Source organism: Equus przewalskii, chromosome 14, assembly GCF_037783145.1.
Source record: "Equus przewalskii isolate Varuska chromosome 14, EquPr2, whole genome shotgun sequence".
In the NCBI taxonomy this organism is placed as follows: Eukaryota; Metazoa; Chordata; class Mammalia; order Perissodactyla; family Equidae; genus Equus; species Equus przewalskii.
In genome coordinates, this window is record NC_091844.1 from 14,949,244 (window position 1) to 14,965,105 (window position 15,862).

General features: G+C 38.5%; 1 protein-coding gene across 1 annotated transcript in view; it reads left to right on the forward strand.

Moving 5' to 3' along the window:
- Positions 1–12,448, forward strand: part of POLR1B (RNA polymerase I subunit B) — a 30,313-nt gene extending 17,865 nt beyond the window's left edge. The window contains exons 11-15 of the mRNA XM_008533377.2: positions 5,527–5,697; positions 6,332–6,488; positions 9,239–9,435; positions 9,889–10,142; positions 11,007–12,448. Coding sequence (XP_008531599.1) covers positions 5,527–5,697; positions 6,332–6,488; positions 9,239–9,435; positions 9,889–10,142; positions 11,007–11,889 — 1,662 coding nt within the window. The 3' untranslated portion in view covers positions 11,890–12,448. The remainder of the gene's footprint in view (positions 1–5,526; positions 5,698–6,331; positions 6,489–9,238; positions 9,436–9,888; positions 10,143–11,006) is intronic.
- Positions 12,449–15,862: the final 3,414 nt, after the last annotated feature.

A 15,862-nucleotide genomic window follows, 5' to 3' on the forward strand; every position in this document is an offset into this window, starting at 1 on the left:
CTAGAAGTAGAATTGCTGGATCATACAAAATTCTGTTTAATTTTTTGGCATTTTAGGGGAAAAACTATAAGCCTTATTAGGTGTTTTGTATTAATTCATTACCTGTTAATCATCATTCTCTAATAATAATGATGAATAATAAGTCTTAAATTCCTGGAATAAGTCCAACTTGGTCATGGTGTATTATTTTCTTAATATTTGAGAAATACTGATGCTTTCTTAAATGTCAGTGATTTAACATTTTTTAAATTGACATTCATAAGTCTCTGCTTTATAGAAAGAATTAGAAAGTTTTCCATGCTCTGGACCAGTTTGAGAGCATTGGGTATCTGGCCTTAGGTCTGCTAGAATTCCTTATGGAGCCATCTGGCTCTAGTGCTTTCCTTGGGGGTAGTTTCCTTTCTCTTAGTTCGTTATTAGAGTATAGAAATGCAACTGATTTTTGTAAGTTGATTTTGTACCCTGCAACTTTGCTGTAGTTGTTGATATTTCTAATAGTTTTCCAATGGATTCTTTAGGGTTTTCTGTACATAAAATGATGTTGTCTGCAAACAGCGAGAGTTTCACTTCTTCATTGCCTATTTGGATTCCTTTTATTTCTTTTTCTTGCCTAATTGCTCTGGCCAAAACCTCCAGAACAGTGTTGAATAAGAGTGGTGATAGTGAGCACCCTTGTCTTGTTCCTGTTCTCAGAGGGATGGCTTTCAGTTTTTCCCCATTGAGTATGATGTTGGCTGTGGGTTTGTCATATATGGCCTTTATCATGTTGAAGTACTTTCCTTCTATCCCCATTTTATTCAGAGTTTTTATCATAAATGGATGTTGGATCTTGTCAAATGCTTTCTCTGTGTCTATTGAGATGATCATGTGGTTTTTGTTCCTCATTTTGTTAATGTGGTGGATCACATTGATTGATTTGCGAATGTTGAACTGTCCCTGCTTGCTGGTATAAATCCCACTTGATCATGGTGTATGATCCTTTTAATGTGTTGCTGTATTTGGTTTGCCAGTATTTTGTTGAGGATTTTTGCATCTGTGTTCATCAGCAATAATTGGCCTGAGATTTTCCTTCTTTGTGTTGTCCTTGTTGGGCTTTGGGATCCATGTGATGTTGGCCTTGTAGAATGTGTTAGGAAGTGTTCGGTCTTCCTCAATTTTTTGGAAGAGTTTGAGAAGGAGAGGCCTTGAATCTTCTTTGAATGTTTGGTAGAATTCTCCAGAGAAACCATCTGGTCCTGGACTTTTATTTCTTAGGAAGTTTTTGATTATTGTTTGAATCTCTTTACTTGTGATTGGTCTATTCAGATTCTCTATTTTTTTATTGATTCAGTTTTGGGAGGTTATATGAGTCCAAGAATTTATCCATTTCTTCTAGATTGTCCCATTTGTGGGCATATATTTTTCATAGTATTCTTGTATAATCTGTAGTGTTTCTGTGGTATCCACTGTAATTTCTCCTCTTTCCTTTCTAATTTTATTTATTTGCACCTCTCTCTTTTTTTCTTAGTGAGTCTGGCTAAGGGTTTATCTTCTCAAAGAACCAGCTCTTTGTTTCATTGATCCTTTCCACTGTCTTTTTTGTTTCAATTACATTTATTTCTGCTCTAATTTTTATTATTTTCCTCCTTCTGCTCACTTTGGGCTTTGTTTGTTCTTTTTCTAATTCTCTTAGGTGTAGTTTAAGATTGCTTATTGGGGATTTTTCCTGTTTATTAAGGTGTGCCTGTATTGTTCTGAATTTCCCTCTTAGGGACTGCTTTGGCTGCATCCTACGTGAGTTGATATGGTGTATTTTCATTTTCATTTGTCTCCAGATATTTTTTGATTTCTCCTTTAATTTCTTCAATGATCCATTGATTGTTCAGTAGCAGGTTGTTTAGCCTCCAGATATTTGTCACTTTCCCAGCTATTTCCTTGTAGTTGATTTCTAGTTTAGTAGGATCATGGTCAGAAAAGATGCTTGATATGATTTCAATCTTCTTAAATTTATTGAGGCTTGCCTTGTTTCCCAACATACAGTCTACCTTTGAGAATGTTCCATGTGCACTTGAGAAGAATATGTATTCTGCTGTTTTTGGAGTGTTCTATATATATCTTTAAAGTCCATCTGGTCTATTTTTTTGTTTAGTGCCACTATATCCTTGTTGACTTTCTGTCTGGATGACCTATCCGTTGATGTAAGTGGGGTGATAAGGTTCCCTACTCTTATGGTTTTGTTGTTAATATCTCCTTTTAGGTTTGTTAATAGTTGCTTTATGTACTTTGGTGCTCCTGTGTTGGGTGCATATATATTTGTAAGTGTTGTGTCTTCTTGGTGGAGTGTCCCTTTTATCACTGTATACTGCGCCTCTTTGCCTCTACCTGGTTTATGCTGAGGTCTGCTTTGTCTAAGTATTGCGGCACCTCCTTTCTCATTTGCCATTAGCTTGGAGTATCATCTTCCATCCCTTCACTCTGAGCCTATGTTTGTTTTTGGAGCTGAGATGTGTTTCCTGGAGGCAGCATATTGTTGGGTCTTGTTTTTTAATCCATCCTGCCACCTTGGTCTTTTGATTAGAGAATTCAATCCATTTACATTTAGAGTGATCACTGATATATGACGGCTTAATGCTGCATTTAATTGCTTGTTTTCTGATTCTTCTGCATTTCCTTTGTTTCTTGTCCCATGTATTTCAGACTACCAATTCAGTTAGGTAGTTTTCTGTGATGGTTTTCTTAGTTTTCTCTTTATTAATCATTTGTGTCTCTGTTCTGATTATTTGTTTAGTGGTTACCATAAGGTTTGTATAAAAAGTCTCGTAGATGAGAATAGTCCATTTTCTGATAGCCTCTTATTTCCTTAGACTAAGCAGATTCCATCCCTTTCCCCTTCCCCTTCTAAGTTGTTATTGTTAGAACTTATTCCATCTTGTGTTGTAAGTTTCTGGTGAAAATGACAAGATGATATTTAGTTTTGGTGTTTTCCTTCTCTTTATCTTTAATGTTATAATTGTTTGTTAACCTGTTCTGATAGAGAGCTGCAATTTTCTGATTTTGTCTACCTGTTTATTTCCTTGCTCAAGGATTTGTAACCCCTTTCTTTCTTTCAGGTAGGAGGGCCTTCTTGAGCATTTGGAGGGTGGGGGCCATGTGGCAATGAACTCCCTTAACTTTTGTTTATCTGGGAAAGTTTTTATTTCTCCATCGTATCTAAAGGATCTTTTTGCTGGATAGAGTATTATTGGCTGAAAGTTTCTGTCTATCAGAAGTTTTGAATATATCATTCCATTCTCTTCTAGCCTGTAAGGTTTCTACTGAGAAATCCGCTGAAAGCCTGACAGGGGTTTCTTTGTAGCTATTTTCTTCTGCCTTGGTGCCCTTAATATTTTTTCTTTGTGTCATTGACTTTTGCCAGCTTTACTACTATATGCGTTAGAGAAGGTCTTTTTACATTGATAGTTAGGAGATCTATTGGCTTATTTCACTTGTAATTCCAGCTCTTTCCTCAAGTTTGGGAAGTTCTCAGCTATTATTTCTTTGGACAAGCTTTCTGTTCCAGTCTCCTCTTCTCCCTCTGGAATACCTATAACGCTTATGTTGCATTTCCTAATCGAGTTGAATATTTCTTGGAGAATTTCTTCATTTCTTTTTAGTCTTAGTTCTCTCTCCTCCATGTGAAGCATTTCTATATTTCTGTCCTCCAGACTGCTGATTTGCTCCTCCATAATATCAGCTCTATTATTCAGGGAGTCCAGATTTTTCTTTATCTCAGCCATTGTTTTTTTCATCTCCAACATTTCTGATTGGTGGTTCTTTATAGTTTCAATCTCTTTTGTGAAGTTCCTGATTTCATTGAACTGTCTGTATTTTCTTATAACTCGTTGAGTTCTTTTTATGATAGCTATTTTGAATTCTCTCATTTAGATTATGAATTTCTGTACCTTCAGGATTGATTTCTGGGTGCTTGTCATTCTTCTGATCTGGAGATTTAATATCTTTTTCATATTGTTTGATGCCTGGATTTGTGCCTCCGCACAGTGATAGTATCTGGTTGCAGCTTCTACCTGCTGCCACTGGGTGGGGGTCAAGAGCTGTGTATTCTGAGCCTGCCGCGATCCATGGCTTGCTGCTCACACTGCTGCTTTTCTATCTGTGCAGGTGCTCTGGCTGACCAGCTGAGCTGGAGCACCGGGCAGGGGGAGGGGCACTTTATTTCACCTAGGTGATCCCAGCGGCATTCTCACTTTGCCCTCGCTGTCTGCTCTCCTGTGGTGCTAGCTTGATGAAGACACCCCCGTAATAGCTTAGTCACCCCTGTGTGGGGCTTTCCCTCTGGCTGTGAGGGAACTTGGAGAACAAGGTGTTCCTGCCAAGGGCTGTCCCTCCCCTGCTCCTCTCAGAGCCACGTGGTCCGGAGCCCAGGGTCACTGCTGTTCAGGGAGGGAGAGGAGATTCCCCTTACCTCCTTCCACTTCCTCTGGGGGGTCCAGCACCTCCATCTTCAGACGTATGGCTGTATGGGTCTCTCAGATGTCTTTTGTGTTACGTGACTGTGGTTTGTTGGTGTATGAATGTCCTTTTTGTTGTATCTTAGGGGCGAGAGTCTAAGGGAAGAGCTCACTCTACCATGATGCTGACGTCACTCCTGGGGGGTAGTTTCCTGATACCTTTATTTCTAATATGGAAATTAGTCTTCTTTAAGCTTTCTGCTTCTGTTGAGGTCTGTTTTACTAACCTGCTTTTTATCCATGTCGTCTTGGTTTCTTAGAGGTATGCAAAGCAGACACAAGATTTTAAAATATTGTTTCAGTGGTTTTTGTCGCCCTTGTCATTTCTTACTCAATATTTGTGGGTGTCTCCCCACCACCTTTTTTTTCTCTTGATTAGGTTAAGTAGTGGGTATTTGTTGTTGGTTTGTTTTTTTATTAAGAACTGAGAATTTTATTTGTTAATTTGAACCTTTTTCTGTATTCTACCTCATTAGTTTCAGGTTTTATCTTTATTATAATTTCTTTACCTGTGCTTTTCTTTTGGTTTATTTCTTTTCTTCAGCTTTTGAGTTAAGAACTTAATTCATTTATTTTCATTCTTTCATTTTTATTGTCAGTGTTTGTGAATCCTTATAAGTTCTGATGTATAGATTTCATTTTTTTCCCAAATTTTTGTATTTCGGATTTGTATTTCTCCTTTCACCAAGTAGTATACTATATTTTAAACATCAGAAGACAGAATTTCATTTAGTCTGTCTACATGCACATTCTTGGTTTACCTTCCGCCCAGTCTCAGTCATTACTGGTTTGCCTGATAGTAGGGCTGAGCCTCCGAGAAATTACGGCTTTTACCAAGTCTGGTAAGGGATGAGTGGCATTCTTTGTGGGCATGAGACTAGCTGAGCACTAGGTTTATTGCCTGCATAACTTAATTTCTTAAGATATTGCTTTTCATATTTGATCTCCTTCCTCATTCTTCCTGCCTCCCCTGTGGTGTGGGGATAGATGGAAAACACATCATTTATTCTTTATTGAACTCTCTTTTTGTTGAAAACAGGTGTTGAGAGAAAAAAGAATTCCTCCCTGGATGGAGGTGGCCCTCATCCCCATGACAGGAAAACCAAGTCTGTACCCAGGATTGTTCCTTTTCACCACCCCGTGTAGACTGGTACGGCCTGTGCAGAACTTGGAGTTGGGCAGAGAAGAGCTAATTGGAACCATGGAACAGGTACATAGCGTATGTGTGATTGGTGGGTGTATGTGCTTGTATAGTTACAACTTTTAGAGACTTAGTAACTGTTAGTTTTTTAAAGTGTTAATTGTTTAATAACAATTAGGCATTTGAAAGAAAGTCAAACTTATTTTCTGCCTCCTCTGTGACCAGCATGAAAGAAGCAGTTTTCAGGTGTCACCGCACTCCACTTGCACATCGAACCAGGGAGAGGGTTGGTCATCACATCACCCACCTTTCCCGTCCTGCCCAGCTCCCAAAGCTCCTTTGCACCTGGCTCTGCCTCAGATGATGAGGTTGAAACATTCCTTTAGACTCACTCACAGTCTTTGCCTATATCTTTGCAGTTGCAAAACTGTAGGCTTTATGCTACTTAAAAATTTCTTTCTTCTTATCCCCCTTCACAACTAGACCAGAGTAGATTTCGAATGAACTATGGAAAGCGAGTGGTAGTTCTTACTGGAGGCTTCCTTGTGCTTCGCAGTGGACCCCTTCAGTGTTCCTGATGCTGGGTGGGGAAGGTTTTCTTTCAAGTCTTTGAGTACTAAACTGAGAGATGGTAGAGTTACTGTGTTTGCAGTCAGTTAGCAGTCAGGGTGCCTTGAACTTCCTCATCCTTCCTCTTCTCCAGATCTTCATGAACATTGCTATCTTCGAGGATGAGGTTTTTGCTGGAGTTACCACCCACCAGGAACTCTTCCCTCACAGCCTGCTGAGTGTGATTGCCAACTTCATCCCTTTCTCCGATCACAACCAGAGTCCTCGGAACATGTACCAGTGCCAGATGGGTAAGATGGAGCAGAGGTGGTGGACCCATTTATAGGAGAAAAGCGCTTGTAACTTTCTTTATTTTGAAATAATTTCAAACTCAGAGAAAAGTTGCAAGAATGGTACAAAGAAATCCCATAAATCCTTTTCTTACATTCTGTTAAAAATTTTGCCCCATTTGTACTGTTTTCCATTTGAAGATAAGTTGCAGACATGATGCTTCTTGACACCTAGATATTTCGATGTGTGTTTCCTAACAACAAGGATGTTCACTTACATAACCAAAGACAATTATTAAAATCAGGAACTTTAGCATCAATATTATTATACTATTTTATAGTCCATATTCAAATTTTGACCAGTTGTCCCAAAAATATGGTTTATGGCAATTTTTTTTTTCTGTGTAGCACCTAGTCCAAGATCACAAATACATTGCATTTAGTTGTCATGTCTTTTTAGTCCTTTGAGTTAGAACAGATTTTTAGCCTGTCTTTTTCTGACATTGACATTTTTGAGGGAAAAGGTCATTTATTTTGTAGACTTCCATTGATTTGGGTTTGTCTGAGATCTTGCGATGCAGTTTTGGAAGACTGCGAGCCGCTATAGTCAGCCGTAACGTTATCGCTTCCAGTGCTCTTGATTCCTGCCTGACGATTCAAGTTTCCATTGACTGTAATTTCCTTTCAGCCTGAAAAACTGTCCTTAGCATTTGTTTTAGCTGCAGGTTGTTGGCTACAAATTCTCTTAGTTTTTATTTCTCTGAAAATGTCTTTATGTTATCTTGACTTGAAGGAACTGAATATACAATTCTGATTTGATAATTATTTCTTGTCTGCACTTAAAAGATGTATACTGTCTCTTCTCGGTCTCTGTTATTTCTAATTAGAAGTGAGCGGTTATGTGTGTTGCTGTTTGCCTGGATATAACGTATTATTTTTCCTCTGTCCTTAAGAGTTTCTTTTCAGTTTTGGTTTGTAGCAGATTGACCATAATATGCCTAGATATGATGTTCTTCATGTTTGTCTTCGTTGGGGTTAGCTGGTCTTCTTAAATCTGTAACAAATATTTTTAACCAAATTTGTAAAGTTTTCTGCCATCATTTCTATAAATATTGCTTCTGCCTCATTCCCTTTCTCCTCTCTTTCTGAGATTTCAGTTATATATCATGTATGTTAAAACTAATTTGTCCCGTAAGCCATTTGGTTTCTGTTCTTTTTTTTCCCATCTTTTTTCTCTTCCTCAGATTGGATCATTTTTATCGATCTCTAATCACGTTCACCAACTTTTCATTCTATATCAGATATTGAATTTTTATGCCTAGAATTTTAATTTGTTTCTTTTTTATAGTTTCTGTTTTCTCTGAGATTATCTTCATTGTGAACATATTTTCTTTTCCCTTTTTAGCATAGTTTTAATAGGTGTTTTAAAAGCATCATCTGCTAATTCCAACATTTGGGTCATCTCAAGATCAGCCTCCATTGATTGCATTTTTTCTTGAGTATAGGTCATGTTTTCCTGTTTCTTCGTATGTATAGTGATACTGGATTGTATCGTGGACATTGTAAACGATACGTTTTAAAGATTGTGGATTTGATTTATGTTCCTCTGAAGAGGATTTAACTGGTAGATGACTTAGCTGAACTCAGCAACTGAAGTACATTCTTTTAGCCTTAGGTGAGCTGCTTGGATCTCTCCCACACATGCATAGTTCAGAAGTCCACCAAAGATTTGGACTCAGTTCATCTGCAGAATTTAAGGCTCTCCCTTTGTGGTTCTCTGCTTTCTGAAATTTCCCCTCTTACTTTCCAGTTGTTGTGTTTTGATCTCTGTTCCTTGGTTCTTCAGGCCAGTAAGACTGTGGGTTTCTCTCTGAATTGTAGCCACTACGCTGAACTGGGCCATCACGCAAAACAAAAATAATAATAAAAGCTTTAAAAACTGAAAAAGCTGGAAACGTACCCAGTTTAGTTCTTGTCTAAATGTGAATCCTCTCTAGTTTCTGACTGCTTTTTAGTTACTCTCCAGTGCTTTCAGGTAGTGTATGTATAAGGATGTGATTGGTTTTTGTTTCGTATTTTTCTGGATCACGTGTTGAGGGTGGTCTTGCAGGAGTAGCCCTCTATCAGTAGAAGCTGGAAGTCTCTTTTTCTCTCTTTTAAAAAAATTCCACTATGTATATTATTTTATATTTATAAATACATATATTTTAGTTTTTAAAATCATTTTGTTTTGAATTGGTTCTCTGTAGTGTAAAATAGTACAAAGAAGAGTCTTAACCTACCCCCCGTACCCCACTACCCAGAATTAACAAATATTGACATTTTGCTCTGTATGTGTGTATGAGAGAAAGTAATCTAATAATAATAGTTACTGCCCCCTTTCCACTCCTTCGCTCCCCCGGTAGTACTATCTTACAGTTTGTTTATATCCTTTGCATCCTCTTTGTATGCCTTTATTACATTACACATGTCTATAAACTAGGTATAGAATTGTTTGGGATGTGTTACAAATGTACATAAATCATATCATATTAAAGGTCATTCTGTACTTTTTCCCCACTCAGCATTGTTTTCATGGTCTGGTCAGGTCACATTGATACATTTAGGTCTCCTTCATTGTCATGCTATGTATTAGTCTGTAGTAAGTATAACCACCATGATTGTCTTATTCATTCTGCTATGGTGAATATTTAGTTGTTTCCAATTTTAAATATCACCTTTTTAATCAAGGGGAAGAAACAAAGTGCTAAAGTGTTTTTTTCCCTTTGTAGGTAAGCAAACTATGGGCTTTCCACTTCTTACTTATCGAGACCGATCAGATAATAAACTGTATCGTCTTCAGACTCCACAAAGCCCTTTAGTGAGACCATACATGTATGATTATTATGACATGGATAACTATCCAATTGGGACGAATGCTATTGTTGCTGTTATTTCCTACACTGGCTATGATATGGAAGATGCCATGGTAAGTTTTACCAAGAGATGTAGTTCCATTCTGTTTAATCTTTAACTTTTTTGTTTACTGTGAGATCACTGAAGGAATATTTCTGTGTCCGAGTGCCTAGTATTTGGCATGTGAGTTCTGTTAGATGGTCAATTCCTGGTCTACGTTGAAAGTGGCAAGCCTTGAAGGATGTTTACTAAGACTCAGATATGCATGTGTCGTGCATGTTTGAGTGCATAGGATGAATAGATGTTAAATGAATGTAAAGTAGTCTTGGATAGATCTACCTTCTCTTTTTATGGTTTTAAGCCATTTATGTGTGTGTAGGTTTTAATAGTTATGTGATTTGGAGAATATTGATGGAGTTTTAAAATCAAATGCCAGTTATCCTAAACCAAGTATTATAATTCTAACACATTTTATTTTGAAAATCCTCATTTGGCCCCTTACATTAACAATTCTTTGACCTTGTAGATTGTAAATAAGGCCTCTTGGGAACGAGGCTTTGCCCATGGAAGTGTCTACAAGTCTGAGTTCATAGATCTCTCTGAAAAAATTAAACAAGGAGATGACAGTCTGGTGTTTGGAGTCAAACCTGGTGACCCACGGATTGTGCAGAAGTTAGACGACGATGGCTTGCCATTTATTGGAGCACAACTGCAGTATGGAGATCCGTATTACAGCTACCTGAACCTCAACACTGGAGAGAGCTTTGTGATGTACTACAAGTAAGTTTGGATACCCACTGCTGTTTTTAAAGGCTACTTCTCAGTGGAATTGCTGGAGGTCAGTGGAAGTTATAGCAGGAGAATTCTTGGAGAAAATTTAAGTGGTAGCTCACTTGTTGGCTCAGTCTGAGTTGGCACGTCTGAAATGAGACAAAGTTCTGTGTCTATTGTACTGCCATGGTTTTTTTTTTTTTCTTTGCTGATGAAGATTTTCCCTGAGCTAACATCCACTGCCAGTCTTCCTCTTTTTGTATGTGAGGTGCCACCACAGCAGGGTCACTAACACACGAGTGGTGTAGGTCCACACCCGGAACCAAACCCAGGCTGCCAAAGCAGAGCATGCTGAACTTAACCACTAGGCCACCTTAGGAGTGGCCCTGGTTTTTCTACTTGTTGTCAGTCTGTTACAGTTAGTGAGAGTTATTTGTGATTTGTCTTAAAACTATATTATTCAAACTTGATCATCACTCTCATACATGTTGTTAGGAGTGTTTCCTAGCTAAAACGTTGAGTTCATTATGCCTCTTATTAAGAATAAGAGCATAAATAACTTTATTTAACTGTGGCCCTTATAGTTTTCTTTCAGTGTTGGTTTTCCATAGTAGGTCCATAGGTTCATACTAGTTTTCAGTTGCCTCTGTTGCTCGTGTTCTTTCAGAGGAACAGAGTTCTGTAGTGAACATAATCCGCAGCCCTATTCGTAAATTCTGTTAGGGGTACCAACTCTATTTGTATTGGAGAATAGAGGTAAGGATAAGTTTTGCAAACATTCTTTATGAAGCACTAATTATATCAATAAAACTTATGTATCTCTGTAAGTTTAAGCAAATAATTTGGCTTTTTGTGTGGTTTATTTTTTCCTAGGAGTAAAGAAAATTGTATTGTGGATAACATCAAAGTGTGCAGTAACGACACTGGAAGTGGAAAATTCAAGTGTATTTGCATCACAATGAGAGTCCCTCGGAACCCAACCATCGGAGATAAATTTGCCAGTCGTCATGGGCAAAAAGGCATCTTGAGCAGATTGTGGCCAGCTGAGGACATGCCCTTTACTGAGAGTGGGATGGTCCCAGACATTCTCTTCAATCCTCATGGTTTTCCATCCCGAATGACCATCGGTATGTTAATCGAGAGTATGGCAGGGAAGTCTGCAGCTTTGCATGGTCTCTGCCATGATGCTACACCCTTCATCTTTTCAGAGGAGAACTCGGCCTTAGAATACTTTGGTGAGATGTTAAAGGCTGCTGGCTACAACTTCTATGGCACCGAGAGGTTGTATAGTGGCATCAGTGGGGTAGAACTGGAAGCAGACATTTTCATAGGTGTGGTTTATTATCAACGCCTGCGCCACATGGTCTCAGACAAATTCCAGGTTAGAACAACAGGAGCCAGAGACAAAGTCACTAACCAGCCTATTGGGGGAAGAAATGTCCAGGGTGGAATCCGTTTTGGGGAAATGGAACGGGATGCTCTTTTAGCTCATGGTACCTCTTTTCTCCTTCATGACCGCCTCTTCAACTGTTCTGATCGATCGGTAGCCCACGTGTGTGTGAAGTGTGGTAGTTTACTGTCTCCTCTGTTGGAGAAGCCACCCCCTTCGTGGTCTGCCATGCGCAACAGAAAATACAACTGTACTCTGTGTAATCGCAGTGACACTATCGACACTGTTTCTGTGCCTTACGTTTTTCGGTATTTTGTAGCTGAGCTGGCAGCTATGAACATCAAAGTGAAACTGGATGTCATTTAACTTGATGCTGGCTTTTTGGGTTAGCAGAACTATCAGATTAAAACAAAATGTAACTTTGGTTCAGTGAAGATACTAGGTTACTCTGGGTTTTTTTCAAGGGTGTGAGAACTCTCAACCAAGACCTAGCAACCAAGATTTCAAGGTTTCCAAGTCTCTCTGGTATAATAACTACCAAAGTTGATTTTCAATATATTTGTTCAAAAATTCCACAAGTGTCTTCTTAAAAAATGGTACATTGTTAAATAGAAGGGTACACAGGGAAAAGTCTTTCCAACCCAAGCTTCTCTGTGTCCTTTCAGCAGGCAGTGACTGTCAAATGTTCATTTGTCCATCTGGAGCGGAGTGGTCCAATATAATGCAAGCCATATATGTAATTTTATATTTTCCTATATCCACATTAAAGTGAAGAAAAAAGATAGAAATATTTTTAACAGCTTTATTGAAGTCTAATTGTTTACAAAAACTGCACATATTTAATATATACAATTTGATGGATATGATCATATGCATATGCCTGTGAAACGATCACTACAATCGGGAATAAACGTTACCTCCAAAAGTTTCCTTGTGCCCCTTTGGGTTGTGTTTTTTTGTTTTTGGCAAGAACACTGAACTTGACATCTACCCTCTTACAAATTTTTAAGTGTGCAATACAGTGTTGTTAACTATCAATAACAAGGTTGTACAGCAGGTCTCTAGAATTTACTCATCATGTCTAAGTGGAACGTTAGACCCATTGAACAGCAACTCCCCATTTCCCTCTCCCACCAGCCCCTGGTGACATCATTCTACATTGTTTCTATGAGTTTGACTGTTTTAATGCTTCATGTAAGTGAGATAACTCAGTGTTTGTCCTCTGTGACTGGCTTGTTTCACTTAATGTCTTCCAGGTTCACGCATGTTGTTGCGTATGTCAGAATTTCGTTCTTTTTTAAGGCTAAATAATATTCCTGTTGCATGCATGTATACCACATTTTCTTTATCCATCATCTCTTAATGAACATTTAGGTTGTTTCTATATCTTAGAAATAATGTTAATACTGTATTTTATTTAATGTAATATAGCCAAAATGCCATTTCAACATGTAATGAATATTAAAAATTTATTGAGATATGGTACCTTCTTTTTTCACACTAAATCTCTAAAATCCAGTTGCTGTTCTTTTCTGTGTACAGTACTTCACTGTATGGCTGTATTGTCCCCTGCTGATGGATATTTGGGCTGTTCCATTCTCTGGCCATTATAAACAGTGTTGGCAGCAAATAACCTTGTGTGCACTTGAGCAAGTGTAAGATGCTTTTTGATGTTAAAAACTTTCCTAAGATGATTCTTTCCTGAGTCTGGCTTTAGGTGTCTATCACTAATTATAAGGCAAATAGGGCCAGACTGAGAAAAACCTATCCATTCAAGCTATATCCTGGCTTTGTTTCATGAAACCCTTGAAAAAAATAAGGAAAAATACCTTGAATCTATTAGCTGATCCTTGCCCTACCATTAGTAGAATCCCAACTAGACTTTCCCATCTCATTCCAGCCTTTCTACCTCACAATCCCATAGCTGAGGTCTATTCAAGTCTCTCCAGGTTTTATTTAGCAGCACTAAAAATGGTAAAAAAAAACAAACAAAAACTTCTATTTTCAATTATAGATTCACAACTAAGAAATTGACATTGGGACAATTCACAGAGCTTGGTCACAATTCCCCAGTTTTACTGCACTCATATATGTGTGTGTCGTTCTGTTCAGTTTTATCACGTGTAGATTGATGTAACCACCAAAATAATCAAGATACAGAACTGTCCCATCACCACGAGGCTCAGCTGTCCCCATCCCACCCCCTACTTTAACCCCTGACAGCCACTAATCCTCTCCATCTCTATTGTTATTTCAAGAATATTATGTAAATGGAATCAAATAGTACGTGGCCTTTTGAGATTGGCCTTTTCCACTCAACATAATTTGCTTAGATCCGTCCAAGTTGTTACATGTATCAATCAATGGTTTATTCCTTCTTATTGCTACATAGTACTCTGTGGTATGGGTGTGCCACAGCGTAACCACTCGCCTGTTGAAGGAAATTTTGGTTTTCAGTTTTTGGTGTTTAAATGAAGCTGCTCTGAACAATCATGTACGGACTTTTTTTGTGAACATTTTAATTTCTCTGGACAAATGTCCAAGAATGAGATTGCTGGCTCATATGGTGGTTGCATGTGTAGTTTTAGAAGGGACTGCCAAAATGTTTTCCAAAGTGGCTGTACCATTTTACATTCCCACCAGCAACGTATGAGTGATTCATTTCCTCCACATCCTGACCAGCATTTGGTGGTGTCACTATTTTTCATTTAGCCATTCTGATAGGTGTGTTAGTGATACCCATTGGGGGTTTTTTCCTTTGTTTTTTGAGGGTTTTTTTGGTGAGGAAGATTGGCCCTGAGCTAACATCTGTTGCCAATGTCCCTCTGTTTTCTATGTGGGACACTAACACAGCACAGCTTGATAAGCAGTGTGTAGGTCTGCGCCTGGGATCTGAACCTGCAAACCCTGGGCCACCAAAGTGGAGGGTGCAAACTTAACCACTACACCGCCATGCTCGTCCCCTATTGTGGTTTTACTTTGCACTTCTCTAAAGGCTGATGAGGTTGAACATCATTTCATGTGCTTATTTGCCATCTGTATATCCTCAGTAAAATGTTCATGTCTTTTGCTCATTTTCTAATTGGATTGTCTTCTTAACTGCAGAATTTTGAGACTTCATTATATATTCTAGATATAAGGTCTTTGTCACATAAGCATTCTGCAAATACTGCCTCCCAGTCTGTAGCTTATCTTTTCATCTTCACATGTCTTTTTCAGAGCAAAATATTTTAATTTTGATAGAGCCCAATTTATCATTTGGAGTTTTGGTGGGTCATGCTTTTGGCATCATGTCTAAGAACTCTTCACCAAGCCCAAAGAATTTTCTCATATGCTATCTTCTAAAGGTTTTATACATTAATACTTTATATTTAAATCTATGATCCATTCATCCATTTTGAGTTAATTTATGTATAGTTTTGAGGGTTAGATCAAGATTTGCTTTTCCTGTGGAAAATTTGTTGAGAGCTAACATCTGTGCCAGTCTTCCTCTATGTTGTATGTGGGACACTGCCACAGCATGGCTTATGAGTGGTGTAGGTCTGCACTGGGGAACTGACCCCACTGAAGTGGAGTGTGCTGAACTTAACTACTATGCCACGAGGGCAGCCCCAAGATTCATTTGTTTGCTTATGGATATCCAATTGCTCAGGCGCCATTGTTTGAAGGCTCTCCTGTCTCCACTGAATTAATTTTGCACCTTTGTCAAAAATTAGTTGGCCACACCTGTGTGGAGCTAGTTTATTTCATTTTATCTCCTTTGTTGGCTTATTACCCCTACTTCTACATTTTCATTTTAGTTGTGTCCTTTAAAATTTCTAGTGTACATCTTTAGATCTGTCCCACCTTGCTTTCACACAGTATTACATCCCTTCACACATAGTGTAAGAACTTTGCAACAATATACACTTCCCCCTCTCTTGGCTTTTGTGCTATTTCTATCAGTCATTTTACTTCTAAGTATGTGATGAACCCCATAATACATTATTACTTTTGCCTTAAGGATTCAATTACCTTTTAAAGAGATTTATAAAATAAGAGTTTAATATTTAGCATCATATCTGGCGATCTTTATTTTACGTACCAGCTTTCCACCTCGTATCATTTTCCTTCAGTCTGAAGGGCCTGCTTCAATGTCTTGCAGTGTTCTTAAGCTTTCTCATGTGAGAGGAGAGCAGCCATGAGGGCTAACCGTGCCTCACTGCAGAGGCAGTGTCTCTGCTCCATGCCAGTGAGGTTTCCCCACTGCTGGTGAGAACACGGACAACTGTGAGCTCCAGCGATTGTCCCACCTGGCTTTTCTGGTGCTTCTCCCCCTGCCCTCCAGTAGTTTGCTCAG